The following is a 19,154-nucleotide window of genomic DNA, read 5'->3' on the forward strand; positions in this document are numbered from 1 at the left end:
TGACAGAGCTCCACATGATTATTTTCATATCCCTTTTAGGTATGTGCATGAGGCTGTATTCATTGGCTAAAAATCAGAAAATTTCACCCATTGTAATTCCATTATCGACTGCACTGTAAATGGATCTTTCTGCAAATCAGCAATTAGCACAAGCCGGCCTCACCTCGTCTCGAGACACAGAGCTGATCTCTGCAGCCAGCGAGTCGGAGAAGGAGGTGGCGAACAGGTTCTTGGCTCCCTGGATGCTGAGGTTGATGATCTGCCCGTTGAGCTCGTCGTTCTGCTCTTTCAGGCTGCGGTTGTCCTGCGGGGAAAGGTCGAGCCGTTACGGCCGACTCCTCTTCCAGACCAGCGAGCGCGCCAGCCTCCCTTTCTATCACATCATCACTTCAGCCGGGGTCAAAACCCCTCTCATTCGGACTTTCTGCCAGCGCTAGCGGTTTGTGGGAAGGAGCGCGCATAGGGGCGCCCTCAACGCCCGCGGCCTCGCTGTGTGAGCCCGCGCCCTGGCGCCTGAAGCACTTTACCTGCTTGAGCCTGCGGACCTCCTGCTCCAGCTCGGCCTCCCGCGTGCGGTTCTGATACTCCTGCAGCCCCGCGCTGGGGGACCGCCCGCTCTTCGCCTCCACCTCCAGCTTGTACAGCTGCAGGTGCTCCAGCTGTCTGCGCAGGTCCTCGATCAGCTGCAGGAACACACACGTCTCAGCACTTGCGTACAGGCACCCACAGCGCTACTGCGTCTCTGGCTTTGCTCGACCAACAGTAGGAACCCTGGCCTCCTGACAGCATATAGACTGACAAGCTTGTGAAGGAAGAGTAAGACTTCATGGACTCCAAAATGGGTGGAGCTATTCAGCATTACAAAATGATTCACCGATCTGAACTGATAATGATACTTATTAGTTGAAAGCAAGGACGTCTGATTGGTTAAGAGTAGGGATTTAAACGTATAATTTTGAATCATGAAATAATATGGCATGTGGAAATGACATAATAACTGAACTGTAATTTAGTTTGACAGAACATGGCAGCTGCAGTAAGTATGTCAGCCTGCTGCCTCACCTCCTGTGTGCACTCCTTCTCTTTCTGATTCTTATGCCGCTCGTGTGTCAGCTTGTCCGTCATCTTCCTGCGAGATTCCAGCTCCTCGTTCAGTCTCTCTGTCACGTCTTCCACACTGTCCTGCAACTTCCTCTTCTCCTGCGGGAGCGGAGGGGAGACAGACGGGGGGAGGAGCGCAGGCAGGAGTTAAGTGGATGAGCCATTCCGTTAATCAGTCTGTTAAACCAGTCTTAGCGAACGCATGACAGAGGAGATGATGCGGTAGGCCTCGGGGGGGCGGGGCTGTGAAAGCAGGCCTCACCTCCTCCAGCCGCTCGATGTTGGCGCGCAGACAGGGCACGCAGGAACGCAGCTCGCTGTTCTCCTCGTCCAGCTGCTGGAGTCTGAGACGGCACAGACACACTGGCGTCAGAGCAGGGCACACTGGCTTCAGAGCAGGGCAGTGACACAATTTTTTTTTTTTTTGCTAAGATGGTATTTACACTGACCATTGCCTGACCTGGCAGCGATGGTCAGGCGATAATGTTAAATTTCCTAGCATTCAAACCTTTATGTGCTGCCACTGTTGCCTGTCAAGAGCTGCTTTCTCTCAGAATTCTAAATAGCAGTTGTCAATGGGAAGCATTTCTATGCAAGAAGACACCTAACAAACACATAGGCTTAAAAGCCATTTCTAGACAACTGTCATCTACTCATACTTTGGATCACAAACATTATTTACCCTTTTACAAGTGCAAATGAAAATATAACAGAGTGACCAGCCTACAAACAGGCTAATGTTCATCTGAATAACTATGGCAAAACCACTGTGAAAAATATGACTAATATAAAGACTTGGAGATCTGTATTCCTTGTGTTGGTCTTGGTTTCAAACACAAAGACAAGGACAACGCAGACAGGCCTCAGTGTAGACAGTTCTTTTCTACGCCATTGGGTGGCAGTAGTGTGCCATGGCACCCAGAGTCAGTTCATTCTAAAAAATTCTCCAGCAGTTGAACACTGACATGTCTGCCAGTGACTGCCATGCCTTCAGCATCAACAGTCCATTTTTCGCTGTTTTTAAACAGCGAAGCAGTTGCATTCCATTTCAGTCAGCGGCAAACAACGCAAGCACCTCTGTCATCACGTGACTCTCTCCCTTGTGTTTGTGAATTCTGTGGTGCTGTTTGGCAACCAGGGTAGGAAACCATCAGTAACCTGCAAACCCAGCCCAGGAATCTGCCACCCAAATGGCTGCCCGGAAAAGGCAAGGCTGCAGCTGCGGCTATGGAAGACGCCCCATTTTGAATGTGTGAGACAGACGCCCTCAGTGTGAACAGCCCTTGTTGTGAGCAGCCCAGAGAGCAACACCTCTGGAGTGTGTGAGACAGAGCCCCTCTGGAGTGTTGAGAGTGTGTGTAAAACTGAGTTTGAGCAGACCCCTCTGGAGTGTGTGAGACAGAGCCCCGGCCAGACCCCTCTGGAGTGTGTGAAGACAGGAGTGGTGACACCCCTCTGGAGTGTGTGAGACAGACGCCCCTCTGGAGTGTGTGAGACAGACGCCCCTCTGGAGTGTGTGTGACAGACACCCCTCTGGAGTGTGTGAGACAGACGCCCCTCTGGAGTGTGTGAGACAGACTCCCCTCTGGAGTGTGTGTGACAGACCCCTCTGGAGTGTGTGAGACAGACTCCCCTCTGGAGTGTGTGTGACAGACCCCTCTGGAGTGTGTGAGACAGACGCCCCTCTGGAGCGTGTGAGACAGACGCCCCTCTCGAGCGTGTGAGGTAGCGTGCACTGACCTGCTCTGCAGGTTCTCCAGCTCCAGGCCCCTCTCCCGCTCCAGCTTGCATAGCGCCTCCTTGTGCCTGCGCACCTCCAGGTGCAGGGCCTCCTCCGCGCGCGCCTCCTGCTCCTTCAGCTGCTCCTCCAGGGCGTTGGCCCTGTGCACCAGCTGCAGGTTCTCCTGCCGGAGGCGCGCGTGCTGCTCCCCGTTGCTCGCCGAGTCCGTCTCCAGCTCCGACACCCGCTTCTCCAGGAACATCACCTGCACCGGACGACAGAGCGGCTTCATCGAGGGCACCGTCCCGGACAGGGCGGGAGGCCCGCAGGGGGAGCCGTTTCACAGGCGGGAGGTCTAGGCCAGAGCCAGAGGCGGCCTGCCGTACCTTATCGGTGATGTCGGTGTCGGCCAGGTCCAGCATGTCCCGGGACAGGTCATCCATGCTGTCGATGGTCAGAGTGCTGCTCTGGAGCAGGTGTCTGTTTATGGAGGGGGGGAGGGAGAGCGGGAGGGAGGTCAGCACACAGACGGTGACTCTCCTCAGGTCTACCCTTCTGCATTCAGCTCACTTCGCTCTCTTCCTCTCTAGTAAAGTCTCAGGCCCAGTTTCATGAGTCTAGGACTTTAAAAAGTCTGTCCCCAAATGGTACCTGCACTCCCTCTCAAATATCTAGTATATGAGTGTACTTTTTCTCTCCCAGAGGAAGCAGATAACTGACTCAGAGAGATTAGCCTGTGATTCAGTGTGATGGTCAGCAAATTACACATGACCAACATTCTGAACTCCTCTCAGGGTCACATGATTGATAAGGCCCCTCCCACATTAAAGATAAGGTATTCATGCGTAATTTCCCACCCGCTGACAGCTGGCACCCTCCCTGCACTCCCTGCGCCCCCAGTTTTCCCGCTGTCAGCCATGTGAGAGGAACAGGCTGGCACTAATACGTACCTCGCCACCTTTTTACTGGAAAGTCTCTTGCTGGAGCTGCAGGGACGAAAAGCAAACAGGAAGTGTCAGTCAGGAAGTGAGGAGGAGGGAGAGGAAACAGAAAGTTCTCCCACTGATCTATCCCTCTGACCCCCCACCCCCCCTTCTGGTAAAGCAGCCTGATGGCGATGGAAGAGGGTCCAGGGTCTGATTGCCAGGTGGAAGACAGCCAATCACAGCAGACCACTGCAGCACACACAATGACACAGCAGTCCTGCATGCAGTGGAGGCCCTCGGCTGCACTGTCAGACACTGGACTCGACCACACCAGAGCTGTCTGTCTCCTGGTGTGATCTGGACAGGTCTCAGGTCAAAGTTCACATGGACTGGAACGCATCCCACAGCCTCTGTTCCATATCTCTTGAGAATGCTTGGGATACATTTATTTCCCCTCATAAAGTAATGAATGAACACCATTACTATAAAAGGGGAACCATTAAGGTAAAACTTATATTTGGTTTGGTTTGTGCTCGTCTTTGTAAAGTACCGACAAAGGGATAACATCTATGCTGAATCATCCTGGAAGAGAGCCATCAAATGCTTTGTACAGGAACTCCCCTCCCTTCTCAAAGAGAGCATTCTGAGGTAAGACAGGCTCTGAGGAATTCATCTCAAAACTGGTCCTGACACCTCTGTGTGTACATGTTTTATTACTATCGTTTAAAGCACTGCACAAAATGTGCTGTCTGAATATCAGACTACATCAGCAAGCCATTTACACTTAGACTTTAAACTGTCATAAGGCCACACTGATAGAAATATGTGTTTGAATGAGTATGTGTATATATGTGCTTGAAGACTGAGTACAGAAGCCATTTTGAATGATGGGTGGAAACACAGTGGAGTCCTGAATGCTAATGTTTAAGACTGGAGAAGCATGACAATGGAAAACATAGAGGCAAACCTTTGTTCCAAGATAAAAACTCATGGAAAATCTTAAGGACAAATTTTCAACGACCATATTCAGAACATCAGCACAGAAAACTGTCAAATTCTATCTGTAATTTCACAGCAAAAGTTCCACACAGCAGCAAAGCATTAATGGCTACTGCACTTACCTGCAAACTTTCTGTGAACTACAATATTTACAAATAAAAGCATGACAGCAGCCAAAACAACACCGGTTTGAAAAACGTCCAAGAAATGCGATGAAATGCCCACCACAGCTCACACACATGAAAAAACACGCGCACACACACAGGGAGTGCGGGTGACTGGGGGGGGGTGGAGCAGCATGCGTTACCTATTCATTTCAAGGAAATTCAGGCGTGTGGAGAGGTCCTCGAGGCGACTAATCTGTTTGTGACATTGGCTACAGAAAAAGTCAAGCGCTTCCTCCCTGAGAAAGCTCTGAAAGCTGGCGGGGAAAGGATCGGCTCTGAGGACAGCGAGAGAAAGAGAGGGAGAGAGGGAGAGAGGGAGGAAAGCAGGGAAAGGTGTGAGTGACAGAGAAACCCCCGGGATGCTGGGGATTGACACTGGGTCCCCGTTCCCTCTGGGAGCGAGCGTGCAGGCAGGGGTAAGCTCACGGGACAACCCGCAGGTGCCAATCTCACACTGTTTCCAGTTCACACATTCCTCATTAGGGCATTCCTTAAGCTTTGGGAACCAAAGTGACACCAAACAAACAACCTGGCAGATGTTTGGACACAGCCCTGGCAAATTCCCTAAACTCATTCCAGAGAGTCAGCTCGATATAGAAAAATGAATTGATCCTCCAGGCAGACAAGGATTGGTAATGAAAAGAGATCAGAACTACTAACTGGGTCACCCAAGGTCTGTGCAGTCCTAGGAAATGTGATGTGCAATTTCAGGACAGAGATGCAATCAATCGTGAAGTGAACAGTGCAGAAAGTATTACTTGAATGAAAGAGGTCGCTGCACAGAAATTGAGAAACAAAGATGAATACAGGAGGAGGTCTCATACGGTGCTGAGGAGACGTGTGAGCCGCAGCCTCCTTTAAAAGGGCTGCAGGCTGTCCTTGCTGCAGATCTGTCCTGCTGGTGCATTATAAAAGCGCTCCGCCGCGGTTATGTAATATCCCTGCGTGCCTTGGCACGGCGTTCGGCGCGGGCGGGCGGGCGGGAACGGTCCGTCCCAATCGCGGCGCTGCCACAGGAGCGCCGACCCCCTTCGCCGCTCTCCAGCACGGGGCCCCGCCTCCGCGCCCGCTGGCCGCCCCGCTAGCGGGCGAACGCGAGAAGGCAGAGAGGCGGCGGCGCGTGCGTCGGTCCCGCCCGCTCCGGCGCTTCGGGGCGACGTTCTCCGTTCCGTCTCTCGCAGCGTGGGTCCCCGCGGCTCCGCGGCGCCACTTTCAGGACCGACTGCACGGAACGGCAAGCCGCTATCAGCGCGAGCCGTGAATTACACAGCGCGTGGTGAAGGGCGCTTCACAGCTCCGTGATGTACGGGTGCCCAACGGATATGACTACACAGGGATCACCAACATCCCAATATCGCTCGACTGATACTAAATGCAGTCACTCATAAAACGTATGAGTACATAAATGATAAAGGAACAAATAGCCAGCGTGGCGTCAACGCTAAAGATAGTTGATTTGCAGGGGAATGAAAATGTTCTAGAACGTCACGACAGCTGAGCCAGTGACGGGGTCAAAGCTCGATATAATTTCAGTCTCAGTGATGGCCACAGCTATGATCGCGATGATGAGAAATCGTCCGTCATTCGAGTACAAAGCAGAAGTCGCTGCGACTGACCACCAAACGTGATAATTGCCGGTTGCAAGGACTATAACATCGCCAAACTGTAAACTGCCCTTAGCAGTGTTTCTGCTAAGAGAGCTGAGGCCTTCATCCTGCCTGGGAGCACACTGGAGCCTCACCCTAACCCCTCACCCTGGGGGGGAGATGGAGCGGCGCCTGGTTCTCCCGCAGAGCGGGCGGGTGATCAGCGGGCGAGGCTCCGCTCCCTGGTGCCCCGTACTCCCCTTGGCCGCGCACACTAATCTCCTCACAACGCCCTGCGCGGGCGGGCCTTTAAGGGGCGTCATTAAAAACGCATTTGCTCCCCCCTGACGAGCGCGTTCCGGCCGCGCGGAGCAGGGAGGCCTCTGCTTTTTTTTAGCTAAATTTGCATCAATAAAAACGCCCGGCGGCTCCGTACCGACACGATGCTCTCGAGGGCTACACTGATACCGGCCGAATCGACGCGGGCTGCCATTCTTCTCCATTAGCGGCCAGCTAATGCTGCGAAATTACTTATTCTGGCAGAAGCTGTTAGCCGGACAGTTATCGGCTAAGGATCTCCTGGCAAAACAGATGCGGTGAGTGCTCAATAACATTTTAGAGCTCTAATAGGAATTACACATTAGCCCAGATTACAGAACACGGATAACAAACACGGACAGTGCATGCAGGGAGAGTGGGGGTAAGAAAAGGGAAAATAAACACAGAGGCCAGTGCGGAGAGGAGCAGGGGTGTCAGAGTTCAGGGCTGGAGAGGAGAGAAGAGGGTGAAGTCAGAGTGTATTGTGCATCGTGTTGACAGACACTTAACAGGCCGCTGCTAGCAACACACTGCAGCTCGAATCTGAGCAGGAGCCCCAGTGAACAAGAGCTTTTCCTTCGCCTGCGTTACGGACTGTCGCTCAGCACCCGAGATGTGCTCCCGCATGAGACCGACGGCACTACAATCTCATCTGTGGTCACATTATTTACAGGGTCTTCCTGTGAACCTTGCTACCGCATTTAATGCTGTAACCTTCCAATCAGAGTGAACAGCAGAAGCAGCCGAAGTGGGTGCTTCTCTGGTGGTCAGATCCGTATCAGAGCCACTGCAGCCTTTGGCTTCCACACAATCAGTGACGCATTAGTGCAAGGGCAGCAGTGTTTTTTTGGGGGGGGGGGGCAGAGCCAAGGTGCAGTGGCAGAAGACCCGACGCTGCAACAGCAAGCCCTGCCCCTAAGCGCACCGCTGATAAAGTCATGAACGCACGGGGAAGTTCACGCTCACCATTACATAATCCCCACACAGGAAAGCCCAATTGGGGTATGTCCTGCAGCAGGTGAGGAACCAGATTTAGTCCGCTGCTTGTGGCTCGGGAAGGCACACCTGCTTTAATGTGATATCCCCTCCTCGTTCATTTCTGTCCTAGTCACGCTTCATTAATGGCCATAGATTTACTTTGATCATTTATTCTTCTATCAACCTTTGGGCTATGCCACATACAGATAGTGTTATGTGGCCTCTTTGTGATCTGAACTGTATCAAATTCCTATTTCTATTTTAGATGTGCTGAATTCTTATAAACAGAAATAATCTGTACAAGGTCAACACTAGTTTTAACAACCTGAACAAGCCTATGGTCTTCTCAGGCCTCCTTACTTAGTATTATGCATAACAATATTATGTTTAACTGTCATTTCCTGTGGAGACTATTTGAGTAAAAAAAAAGGACCTTTTTTATCATTAAAAGGCGGAGCATCATTCTGCTTGACGTGCTGGTGACAGAGCGGAGTGGGCGTGGCACTCGGTACCTGGGAGAGAGCAGCAGGGAGGAGCAGTGCAGCTGGCCGGCGGGGCTGCCCTCCCCCAGCGGGGCCCCGGGGCTCTCCAGGAGCAGGTCCAAGTCGTGGCTCTCCCCAAAGTCCTCAAAGTGCTCCTCCTCCCCTCCGATCACCGTCACCAGGGAGTGACTGTTGAGCTCGGAGCCCAGAGACAGCCTGCGAGAGAGACGGGCGTGAGAACAGAGGAGAGAGAGAGAGCGGGGCAGCACGCCGCATCATAGCTGCTAATGTCGCTAAAGCGCTTAAACAGGGCACCCTGGTCTCCTCCGGCCTCTTGCAGCGTCCGCCTCATTTCCGTTTGACATTTCGGTACAGCAGATAAAACCGACCGCGTGTGATGCCGAGTGCACACATCGCTTCAACCCCTCCGCCTCTGAAAGCCTTCGGTGTTACAGTGTATAACCTTGTTCAAGTAAAACTGACGGAGTGTGGCACAGTGGGTAGACTGGGCTGTAACGAAGTGCAGTTCGATTCCGGTAAGGACACTGCGTTGTACCTTGAGCAAGTACTAACCGAACTGCTTCAGTATATATCCAGCTGTATAAATGGATACAATGTAAATGCTATGTAAAAGTTGTGTAAGTCGCTCTGGATAAGAGCGTCTGCTAAATGCCTGTAATGTAATGTAAAACCCCACTTACACCAAGATGTATGACTTCAATGGAGCTACCGCATCCCAGGATTAATGCCCTCCCAGCCTGGTGGAGCGTGACTTACTCAAACCCACTGCTATGAAGCGCAGCTGGATCAAACAGTAAATGGCCAGGTGGTCAAGGAAAAGTGGGCATGTGGTCAGAGGGAGAGGAGAGCAGGCGGGTACAGCCGGGTGATATACTGCGAGGATAATTGCTGAATGCAATAACGATCATCTCCACCGCGTGGTGTATTGTCTTTCTTTTCTTCTTAAATTATACTTGATGCGGTAGTAAACATCCAAACTTCAGAGGCCGCGTGAAATGCTTCCTGGCAAAAAATGTCATCACCGTTATCTGTTGGGTGTTGATAAGCTTCCATGTGATAGACCTAAACACAACACATGATCACACGGAAGCTGTACGACCTTGCTGCTGATTGGCTGTCTTATCAACGCCTAACAGTGTTGACGTGGAACCTGCTTCACGCGGCCTCTACAGTTTGGATGTTTACTACAGTATCAGGTATAATTAAAGAGAAAAAGACAACAACAAAAAAGGCAGTACACCACATTGCAGCGATGATCCTTATAGCATTCAATAATTATCATTTTATCACTGCGGTATATCGTCCAGCCCTACAGGCTGGAACAGTTATCTTTACTGTGCTGTAGGTCACCCTGCCTGGGGCACTTGATTTCAGTACGCTTAATGTTCCCATTAGTTTTACTGCTCTCGGTTCCATTACCCTAATAGTGTACTTCACTGCTCCAGATGCTCCGAACCCACACAATCCTCCAGAGGACCACAGTCGAGATATAAACGGCCGGCCGGGCGGGTTATTCGGAAAAAGAACAACGAAACAATATGTGCATACTTGTTAACTGCACAGGCTGTCGTGCAGCAGTTCAAGTAATATCAAGTAATGTAATTCTGGGTTTTCACTCTTGCTTTGCATAAAATTTGCCCTGTAAAGGCCTGCTTTGGCCTGCGTTAACCTGTGTTGACACACAAAAGACTATGAAAAAGGAGACACACTTTGGGAATATCCACCTGCAGCAGCAGGCACTGGCAGGAGGGTCTAAATCCGACACACCTGACAGCTGAGGACCAGTTAAAGACTAAAACACCAGCATGCTGGTGGAGAACGATGAACGTCTACATGCTGTGCCAGGCGGGAGCCTTATACAGAACGTTACATACTTAACGCTAACAACATGCGCAAGAATCAAAATCCTGAGAGCAAACGGTTTGTACCTCTGGAAACAGCCCTTCAGTATGGGCAGGAGGACTCTTCCATGCTTTCCATCTGCTCTCGATGGCCTGGTATGGCCACGAATGGGAACTCGCAAATGATGCGCATGCCCTTGACCGCCAGCCAAAGGGGGACCACCGCTGTTACCGGAGAACCGGAGAGGTCGTCCATCTTCACTAAACCATCATAATTTTCTAGTCGCGGCACAGACTGCCACGGGTCAATGTTCGCAGCGTCAATTTGGACTGTATCCTGCATACTGATGTGAATTCTGAACAGGGCTCCTACCGTTCTCAAACACTGCTCGGGAGGTACCGCAGTATTTATCTTCACTGCTAAGCCCATGAAAACCTCTGAGCCGTGTAGGGTTATGCAGCAGGGCCTGGAGAGATCCATCCCAAACCCTTACACAACCTGCAGCTGAACTTATATAAAGGACGGATTTGGCTCTCTCTGAATTAATAAGGTACCACTCCCAACTCTGGACCCAGATAAGCAATTATAAAAACAAGTGGAGCAGAACCATAAAGGGGAACACCTACAATGGGTGTCTGGTCTTAATCACAGGACACTTCCGTTGAGTACAAAGGTTGTATACAATTATATTTTTAAAATTAAAATGTCATTTGAAAACATTTTTTAGAAAATGCAGATTCTTTTCTTGGTGGTTGTTTACCAAATAATGTGGACTTACTCAGCAATGTTAAAAAAAAAAAAATCAGTTGCAAAACAAATGGCACGTTAACAGATAAAAGCAGGCGGATGGTACGGGTTGACTCATAAACCCTGGAAAGTGACAATGTAAGCAGTGATTCACATCACAGCTGACGGCTGTACTCGGTACAATCTGGAGAAGTTTCGCAATCGTTTGTCTCACATGGCAACCCGCCATTTCGCCTAAATCCTACAGGCTCCCTAGCAACAACAAAGCCTGTTCTTTACCAGTTATTAAGACTTAATACAGACCCTTAACCTCCCCTGAGCTGGGTTTTCGCTCTGAGAACAGCCCGTTACTTGAGAACATCAGACTTGTTTATCAGCTGTGATGAAAGCTGATGGACTGTCAGACTCGTTAAACGGCAACCATTTTACATAATGAATAAGCAGCGTTTGCAGTGCTCCAGCACCCAGTGCCAGCGCCCACAGGCCCGTGTCAGAGGAAAAGCCGCCGCAAGTTTCCCATGAGCCTCAGCATCAAGACCATGATGACGACGACCCTAGCCTGTAGCGAACTGCAGGGGAAGCCTCTATGCCCGCACTTACCCACGACCCAGCCCTGCACAGGTACTGGGGTCCATGCCACGCAGCGCGGGCAAGGGGAGGTCACGCATGCTTCAGCCTGCCAACGCTTCGCACGTCCGCTACGAGGGAACCGGGCGGCTCTCCACAGAGTACGGGCCCCGGGCTCTTCCTCCACGCGCGACGCAACGCCAGCGGCAAAACAAACAGCCGTCTTTGGCCGGGCCTTTAGCCGTACCTGCCAGTCGGAGGTTAGTGAGACGCCGGCTGCGATTGGCCGAGGGTTAATCAGATTTACCGTTAAGCGGAACTGCCCTATCCTGCGAGGGGTCCAGGCATTGGCTGGGGAAGGAGGAGGAGGAGGAGGGGTAATCCTGTTTAACCCTCTTAAGTTCATGCTGTTTCCAGCAGTTTTTTGCTCTCCTTGTTTTACGAGAAATTCTATGATATAACAGCACAGTAAGTGCAAGATTTTCTCCAGCTCAGCCCCACATGACTGCTTCATCACATAAAGCATGTTTTACAGCACACATGTTTGTGTAGTAAAATTGTACATTTAGCTGTAATGTTACTCTATGCTTTACAGTAATTTACAGCAATCACAGAAAAATCTAATCAATTGGTTCTACCAAAGAAAGCACATTTTCCACTCATCCCTTTGTAAAACTGCACAAAATAGATGAACAGACAACAACAGAAACTAAACTACATAATATTGTTTAAACTCAGGCGACCGAATGGTGAACAGGCCAGTTTTTCTTTATGCCAAGTTTCTTATGCCAAGTCATTCAGTGTTGCCACAGGACAATGGAAGTTTTTCCTACTTACAGACAGGTATCCTAATTTAATAATAGTAAAAAAAAAATAAAAAAAAAGACCTGGCAACCTATCACTGAAAGTCTGTTTACCTTAAACTTAACCTCATATTTCTGGTTCATAGGAACAGCTGTGAACTTAAGAAGGCTAACTTCTAATGACACCCATACACGCACACACTGCAGTCAACTATTCGTCCAGTGCTAGAAGGTTCTGTTGCAAAAGCAGGTAATGTTTACAGAATCTAATACACACCTACTGCGGCCCCTCTACACTGTGAGTGGTAGAGGGTTACACAACGGAGCATGACTGGAAAAGTGCTGATCGGATACATAATTAGCATCGCTCTTCAGTCACTTTATCACAGGGCCACCTGATGCACCACCACTACAGCTTTCAATAAACATAAATTTAACCTGAAACTGGACATCACATGATAAAAACTAAAAAAATTGGACTGTCTGTCAGCCTGTCTGATCACCTTGATAGAAACCATCAGCCTGTTGGCTAGTCAACCAAAAGCACAACACATAATAATCTCTTGTCCCAAACACCATTACTTTGGAGAGGGAGATTGCTCTTCAAAATGTGTTCCTGCTGGACACATTACTGCCTGGGTAGCGCTAAACAATTGGTATTCAGAACAGCTGCAGCTTCTGGAACATTAAGGATAATAATCCCAAGGAGAATACAAAGACTAAAGACAGGAAATCATGAGATGAATCTAAACATGAACACATCCACAGACTAAAGGGTTATGGGCAGGATCGCGGTGTAAGTCAACTGTCCACTAATCGCTGAGTCAAACGAAGGCGACAGGCTCAGACTCACCACTCTCTCTCACTTTTTCCCATTCACCTGGCCAGTTGGTATCAGCAGGGCTCGTCCGCCCTCCTCACTGGACGGCACATCTCAGTCTGCAGAGCAGCCCAGCTCTCACTCTGCCGGAGAGGCTCGTAAAGAACCGCTCCGCTCCGAGTGGCCCCATGAGGCTCGAGTCTCGTGTCAGCGGGTCATTTATTTTTTGTAAATCACAGGGCCGCGGACATAAGTCAGAGAGAGCGAGATACGAGTCAGACCCTTCCGTCTGCATCCTGTTTAGACCCAGAGCCGGAGATAGCGGGACGACCTTCCAAAATTTTTGCTAAGTGCAGAAAATTCGACATACAAAACCGCCAGCTTCCTCCTACGGACAGAGGAAAGGGGCAGAAGCGTAGGGGTGCTGAGCTGTAACTGGTACCTTCCAAAAAAAAAAAAGAGAGAAAAGAGCCAGCTCTGCACTTCCTGCCATTCAAGGCCTTCTGTGGCCGACAGGAAACAAAAACACACGTCCGTCAGCCGGCGCTGCTCTGTCCCGGAGCAGGAGCCGCGGGTCGGCCTGTCAGCAGATAAGCCCTCTCTGCTGCCTTCCTCTCCCATCGCCCGACCCCGCGCCGCACGCAAAACACAGCGCTGCACAGCTCAGCCCAGCACAGTCCTGCACAGCCTTACACAGCTCTGCACAACACAGCCTTGCACCGCCAAGCACAGTCCAGCACAGCTCTGCACAACACAGCCCAGCACAGCCCAGCACAGTCCTGCACAGCCTTATACAGCCCTGCACAGCACAGCTCTGCACAACACAGCATAGCCATGCACAGCCCAATACAGCCCTGCGCAGCCTTATACAGCCCTGCACAGCCCAGCACAGCATAGCTCTGCACAACACAGCCCTGCACAACCCAGCATAGCCATGCACAGCCCAATACAGTCATGCACAGCCTTATACAGCCCTGCACAGCCCAGCACAGCACAGCTCTGCACAACACAGCCCTGCACAACCCAGCATAGCCATGCACAGCCCAGTACAGCCATGCACAGCCTTATACAGCCCTGCACAGCCCAGCACAGCACAGCTCTGCACAACACAGCCCTGCACAACCCAGCATAGCCATGCACAGCCCAACACAGTCCTGCACAGCCTTATACAGCTCTGCACAGCCCAGCACAGCACAGCTCTGCACAACACAGCCCTGCACAACCCAGCATAGCCATGCACAGCCCAGTACAGCCCTGCACAGTACTGCCATGAAGCGAGAGGAGTGAACTCCCCACTGCACTCTGAGCCCGCTTATACAACAAACATTTCGCAGGCACTGAAGGTTAAACATGTATAGGAGAGCACTAGTTATGCGTTTATAGTGCAATACATGTTGCTAGCTGGGTAGCTTACACATTGACTCAAGGAGTGTTTGGTAAATACAGGATTGTTTTCAAAGATGTTAAGAGGTTAGTCTGAGGCTGCTATCGAACAGGTGGTGTCCATCTATCCATTTAACCTAACAATTAGAGTAATTAGAAAACAGGGTTTTCCTGCAGAGAGAATTCTAAGGCGGTCATCTCGATCAAAAATGTCGACATGAAACAACATTAAAAACACAAGCGCTGCGCTGTGTGTTTCTGCCATTTGTAACTGCAGCGGCGGCATTACTCTGATGTGGCGCTGTATCGTAATCAGCACCATGCACCAGGACAGGTGCTACTGAAGGAGAACGCAAAGCTACAGCAGCTGTATCCACACGGTGCATAATCACACGCAGCTCTGAGTTTGCCGCATTCAGACAGCTAAATCTTGTTTTGTTTAGCACCCGAGCATGTCTGATATTTTCATAAAAGTTTCCTAAATTACATCCTATTAGTTCAATGCTTCCAAATTGCAGATATGGCCCGGAGGATAACTTTATTTTTTTATTTTATTTTTTAAGAAAGAGTTTACCAGGAGAAGCAAAAGAAAAGGCAGTACAGTCATCATCTGATCATTAATGGCTGGTAATAAAAGTTGCACATTAACAAGATGTGGTAAATCTGATCATGTGATCACTATTAGAGTACCGCCTCATTTTTAGCCAGGAGCTCCCATTTCAGTCCTACAGTTCATTCGAAAACAGTCATCAAAGGGTCTGAATGCACACAGCAACTACACGTCACAATCAGTACATTAAAATGCCTTTTTTTGCTGCTTTATCAAAGAACTGAATAAACGCAAACATGCTACCAAAGTACCGGCACTGAACCCTACAGTACATTGAAACAGGAAAACGTGACTTGCTGGAATTCATTCAGTAATCATAAAAAGCTGTATTGACAACTCCAAGAGCAAATACTGAACGCACAACAGCTAAACTGTAATGAGCTGAATGGGGAGGGGGAAATCCAAACACAGGGTCTTGTATGCTCAAAATCTTCAGCAAACAAACCTGCACACACAGCACCGATCGATGCTAAATTGTACTCTGACTGTGCTGGAAATTTCTAGACTTTTATAAAGATCTGGCTCAAGGTCTCTAATTTTTACATAGTATCTGGACTTCTGTTAGAGGAGATTTCGGCGGCAGCGCAAGACAAAAAAAACACTCACAATATACTGAATTAAGCAAATGCATACGCACGCAGACAAATTATTTAAAAGAGTTATCTACCCTTTTATTCATAACACATGAGTCTGCTGCCTACTAAAAGTCTGCATAAATGAGTTGTTGATTTTAAGTGATCAAGTGATTTCATTTTTGATCCTGTTCTGTTGTGATGTGAAGCACTATAACAAATGCGCACAGCTGAACTATTGACATGTCCACGAAAACTTCTTCGGCTACTCATAGCGCCAAGTCCTTCACACTGTCAAGTCTCTCCAGATGGCAGTTTGTTAACATGAACCGTATCATTACATAAACACAGACCAGCACAAACACCGATAGAACACACATCCCAGCACCCGTGGAAATTAAGACCCTGACCGTACTACTGGCCCTTTCCTAAAAATAACAAAAAGAAAGGTGACCAAAGGTGGCTGGGGTTCGAAAGTATTTCACAGGAATAGTGGAGTCAGCCCATCCCAGGGAGCAGCGCTAAGAAAACAAGCTGGATAAGTCAAACGGACTGGCCCGCAGTGCCCCGACAGCGTCGCGCAGTGCAAAGTCAACCGCTTTGACGACGTGTGAAGTAAAACATTCACAGGGTCTCCGCTGCAGCTGGTTCTCATGGAAACCAGAGGCCCGAAAGAAGGAGAGTGGCCCCGTAGCCCGGGCGGCCCTGAGGGGCCGGGGGGGGGGGGGGCTCTGCGAGGTATGGGGGCGGGGCCCTGCGCTCACCTGCTGCCCGTCTCCTCGGGGTCGTGCAGCGCGGCGTCGATGGCGCTGTCCGTCTCCACCTCCTCGTGCAGCTCGGGGTGCACCAGCGCGCCCGAGTCCTCGTCCGTGAAGGTCTCGCATTCGCTGTAGGTGCTCTCCGAGCCCAGGTAGGCGCTGTCCGTCACCTCGTTCTGCTGCGGGAGGAACGCCCACAACATTACCAGCCGTTTCAGGCACATCACGTCATATTTCAGTCATAGGTTCCATGTATCTGCGTGTATGTGTGTGTATTACACACGCATCCAGATAATAAAAGTAGACATACAGTGTACATATAGTATATTGTGTACGTGACTATGATTATGTTACGTAAATACATACAATATTTTGTTAATGCGAAAAAGGACGTCATATGTTGCCAAAAGGGAAATGGGTTTATCTATGAATTGTTCCAAAGGAACTGATAAAAACATTTAATGAGACGGCTGTAATGATTAACAAGTTCTGTAACAAGTAATAAACTTGCTTTAATAATGACTTTAATAAAAGTAATAAGCAAGGGAGCATACAACTTTGTTGTTTACACCTTCTTCCTCTTCCACGGCAAAAAACAAAGCTAAAATATCCGGCCTTGTATGTTCTGTTCAGAGTTACTGCACACACCACTGCACCACACAATGTTTTTGAAAATGTGCCTGGTTTATGTACAGTCAAAACTGTTGATAGATAACGCAGTCTTTTAAACTCCCTCAATGATAATGCCAATGTGAAACATATGAGTGGTAGGGCAATGGATAGACACGCAGCTTGGTACAGATGGCGAGTGAGAACATACTCGAGAGTGAGTGACTCATACGCTGAAGCAGGCACTCAGAACAGCAGCTATCGTCATCATATATCAACCACCAAACCCATCTCAAAGCACACAATGAAAACGAATCAAATCACTCAGCCTAGCAGGGCTGAAAGCTCGCAACAGAACCCCCGTCAACAATTGAAAACACACATCTCGGAACTCATCCATACGCACATTTAACAGTCCGTTTGAAAAACTTCTGCCTAGGAGCACTAAAACACAGAGATGAGCAGCGAGATTCTGCCGGTGTGTCAATGCGCAACGGTTAGCTTAGCTTAGCTTAGCTTTCCTCAGGTGTGTGGTCCAGGAGGCCGACCCGAACTGGAGCCGCAGACCCTACCTGCTGGTGCGGAGGCTGCGGGGGTGCGGAGCCCTGAGGGCTGGCCGCCGTGCCCAGAGCCATACTGTCCTCCAGGGGGTCAAGGACAGGAAGGAAAGCCTATCATGGGGCTCCCTTCCCTTCGGAGCGGAGAGAGCGAGAGCGAGACGGAGCTTCGTCCCGCACTGGGCTCTGACAGGGGAAAGTCCGTAGGGCAGGAGGCGTACAGCGCTCCTGTGGAGAGCGGCGGCGGCGTCACAGAGGGGCGGGGCCACAGCCGGGACCCGCCCCTTTCTTACTCTGAGGTACAAACCAGGGCACCTTGGAACCTGAGGCTGCATGCTGAGATCCACTCAAGATCAGACACTAGACATGCTTTGACAGCTCCCATGGTCAATACTTGTCCATATGAATCACTCAAATGCATATCAGAACAAAAGTATATGCCAAGCATACACTCTTTATAAATCAATAAAAAAAACACAATTCCTAAAACTCTTTGCAGAAAATTAAACCGATACCAACTTAAAAGTATACATTCACCAATATGTTTCACAGAACCTAAACAAGCCACATTTCAAAGCAATGCAGCCCGTTTTTCTGTGCTCAATAAATTACCTTGACCCTGGCAGAACCTCCCTCTTCATTCTGCTTCCACCAGCAAGAAGCAGGTCCTGCTTCATCCGTGTACATTTAACACCGGTATCCCGCTTGTAAATATTCTGAGGGATTAATCCACAAGTCACAAGCACTGAACTAAGCCAAAACCAGAAGATATAAGAGTATGTATTAACTGGAGTTTGATTCAGGAGTGTCCAGCAGAGCAGAAAGTCATTAAGCAGTCATAATGCCACCATGGCATTCTATTACACTCATCCTGACTGTGAAGTGATGCGACTGCTCCCACACCAATGGCAGAGAACAAGGAAGAGAGTCGGCTTAGCAGAGGCATGTCCAGTGCCCTGTGGAGAGAGGGCTGCTGATAAACCTCTGTTCAGACTGACTACACTGCTTCCTGGGCTCAGGCTAAATCCTCACAAGCTCTTCGGGTTGAGATGAAGACCGAGGAAAAAAAAAGCTAAACTAATACGGCAGGACACGCAGTCCACAGAGCTGCAAACATATAAACTTGCGCATTCGTCCAGATGAGCTGACTTCTGTTTTCCAGCCAGAGACGCAACAACTGCGGTGTTGTGACTGGAAGGGGCTGGGTTACCGTGACAGCGAAAAGGGCAGCCTACGGTCGGGGGTTTACTGCAGCCCAGAACAGGAGGGTGGGGTTCTCAGCAGGTCCTCCACCCAGCTACCTCACCCAACTTGTTTTGAAAGCAAACAAAGCCAGACAACAGGCGCATTGAGGCCCAGAGCGAGGCGCAGTCATGACCCAAGCGTGATCAGACGCAGGTGTGGCATCCGGGTAGAGGCGCCCACCTCCCCCAAACACCTAAACTGATGTTAGTGAATGCCCTTTTTTCACTGAAAAGTCCTTATTAGGACGTTTTAATGGCTCTACACACCACAATGCAGTCTTTTCAGAACCCCAGTCTTCACAGATAGCAATATGAGAAAGTAAGGAGAACTAAGTGAGTCTTTA

General features: G+C 49.8%; 1 protein-coding gene across 5 annotated transcripts in view; it reads right to left on the reverse strand.

Moving 5' to 3' along the window:
• rab11fip3 (RAB11 family interacting protein 3 (class II)) overlaps positions 1 to 19,154 on the reverse strand; it is a 53,244-nt gene that overhangs the window by 4,608 nt on the left and 29,482 nt on the right. For 2 of the 5 annotated variants that reach the window (XM_064322310.1, XM_064322314.1), the window contains 10 exons: positions 16,407 to 16,579; positions 8,308 to 8,493; positions 5,054 to 5,188; positions 3,772 to 3,807; positions 3,208 to 3,301; positions 2,842 to 3,086; positions 1,364 to 1,445; positions 1,063 to 1,200; positions 528 to 683; positions 164 to 304 (listed from right to left, as the gene is read on the reverse strand). In XM_064322310.1, coding sequence (XP_064178380.1) covers positions 164 to 304; positions 528 to 683; positions 1,063 to 1,200; positions 1,364 to 1,445; positions 2,842 to 3,086; positions 3,208 to 3,301; positions 3,772 to 3,807; positions 5,054 to 5,188; positions 8,308 to 8,493; positions 16,407 to 16,579 — 1,386 coding nt within the window. Of the gene's footprint in view, positions 1 to 163; positions 305 to 527; positions 684 to 1,062; positions 1,201 to 1,363; positions 1,446 to 2,841; positions 3,087 to 3,207; positions 3,302 to 3,771; positions 3,808 to 5,053; positions 5,189 to 8,307; positions 8,494 to 16,406; positions 16,580 to 17,581; positions 17,920 to 19,154 lie in introns of those variants that run through there. The other 3 variants (XM_064322315.1, XM_064322311.1, XM_064322313.1) reach the window with 3 other exon arrangements.

The sequence above is a fragment of the Anguilla rostrata genome, chromosome 2 (assembly GCF_018555375.3).
Source record: "Anguilla rostrata isolate EN2019 chromosome 2, ASM1855537v3, whole genome shotgun sequence".
Classification (NCBI taxonomy): domain Eukaryota; kingdom Metazoa; phylum Chordata; class Actinopteri; order Anguilliformes; family Anguillidae; genus Anguilla; species Anguilla rostrata.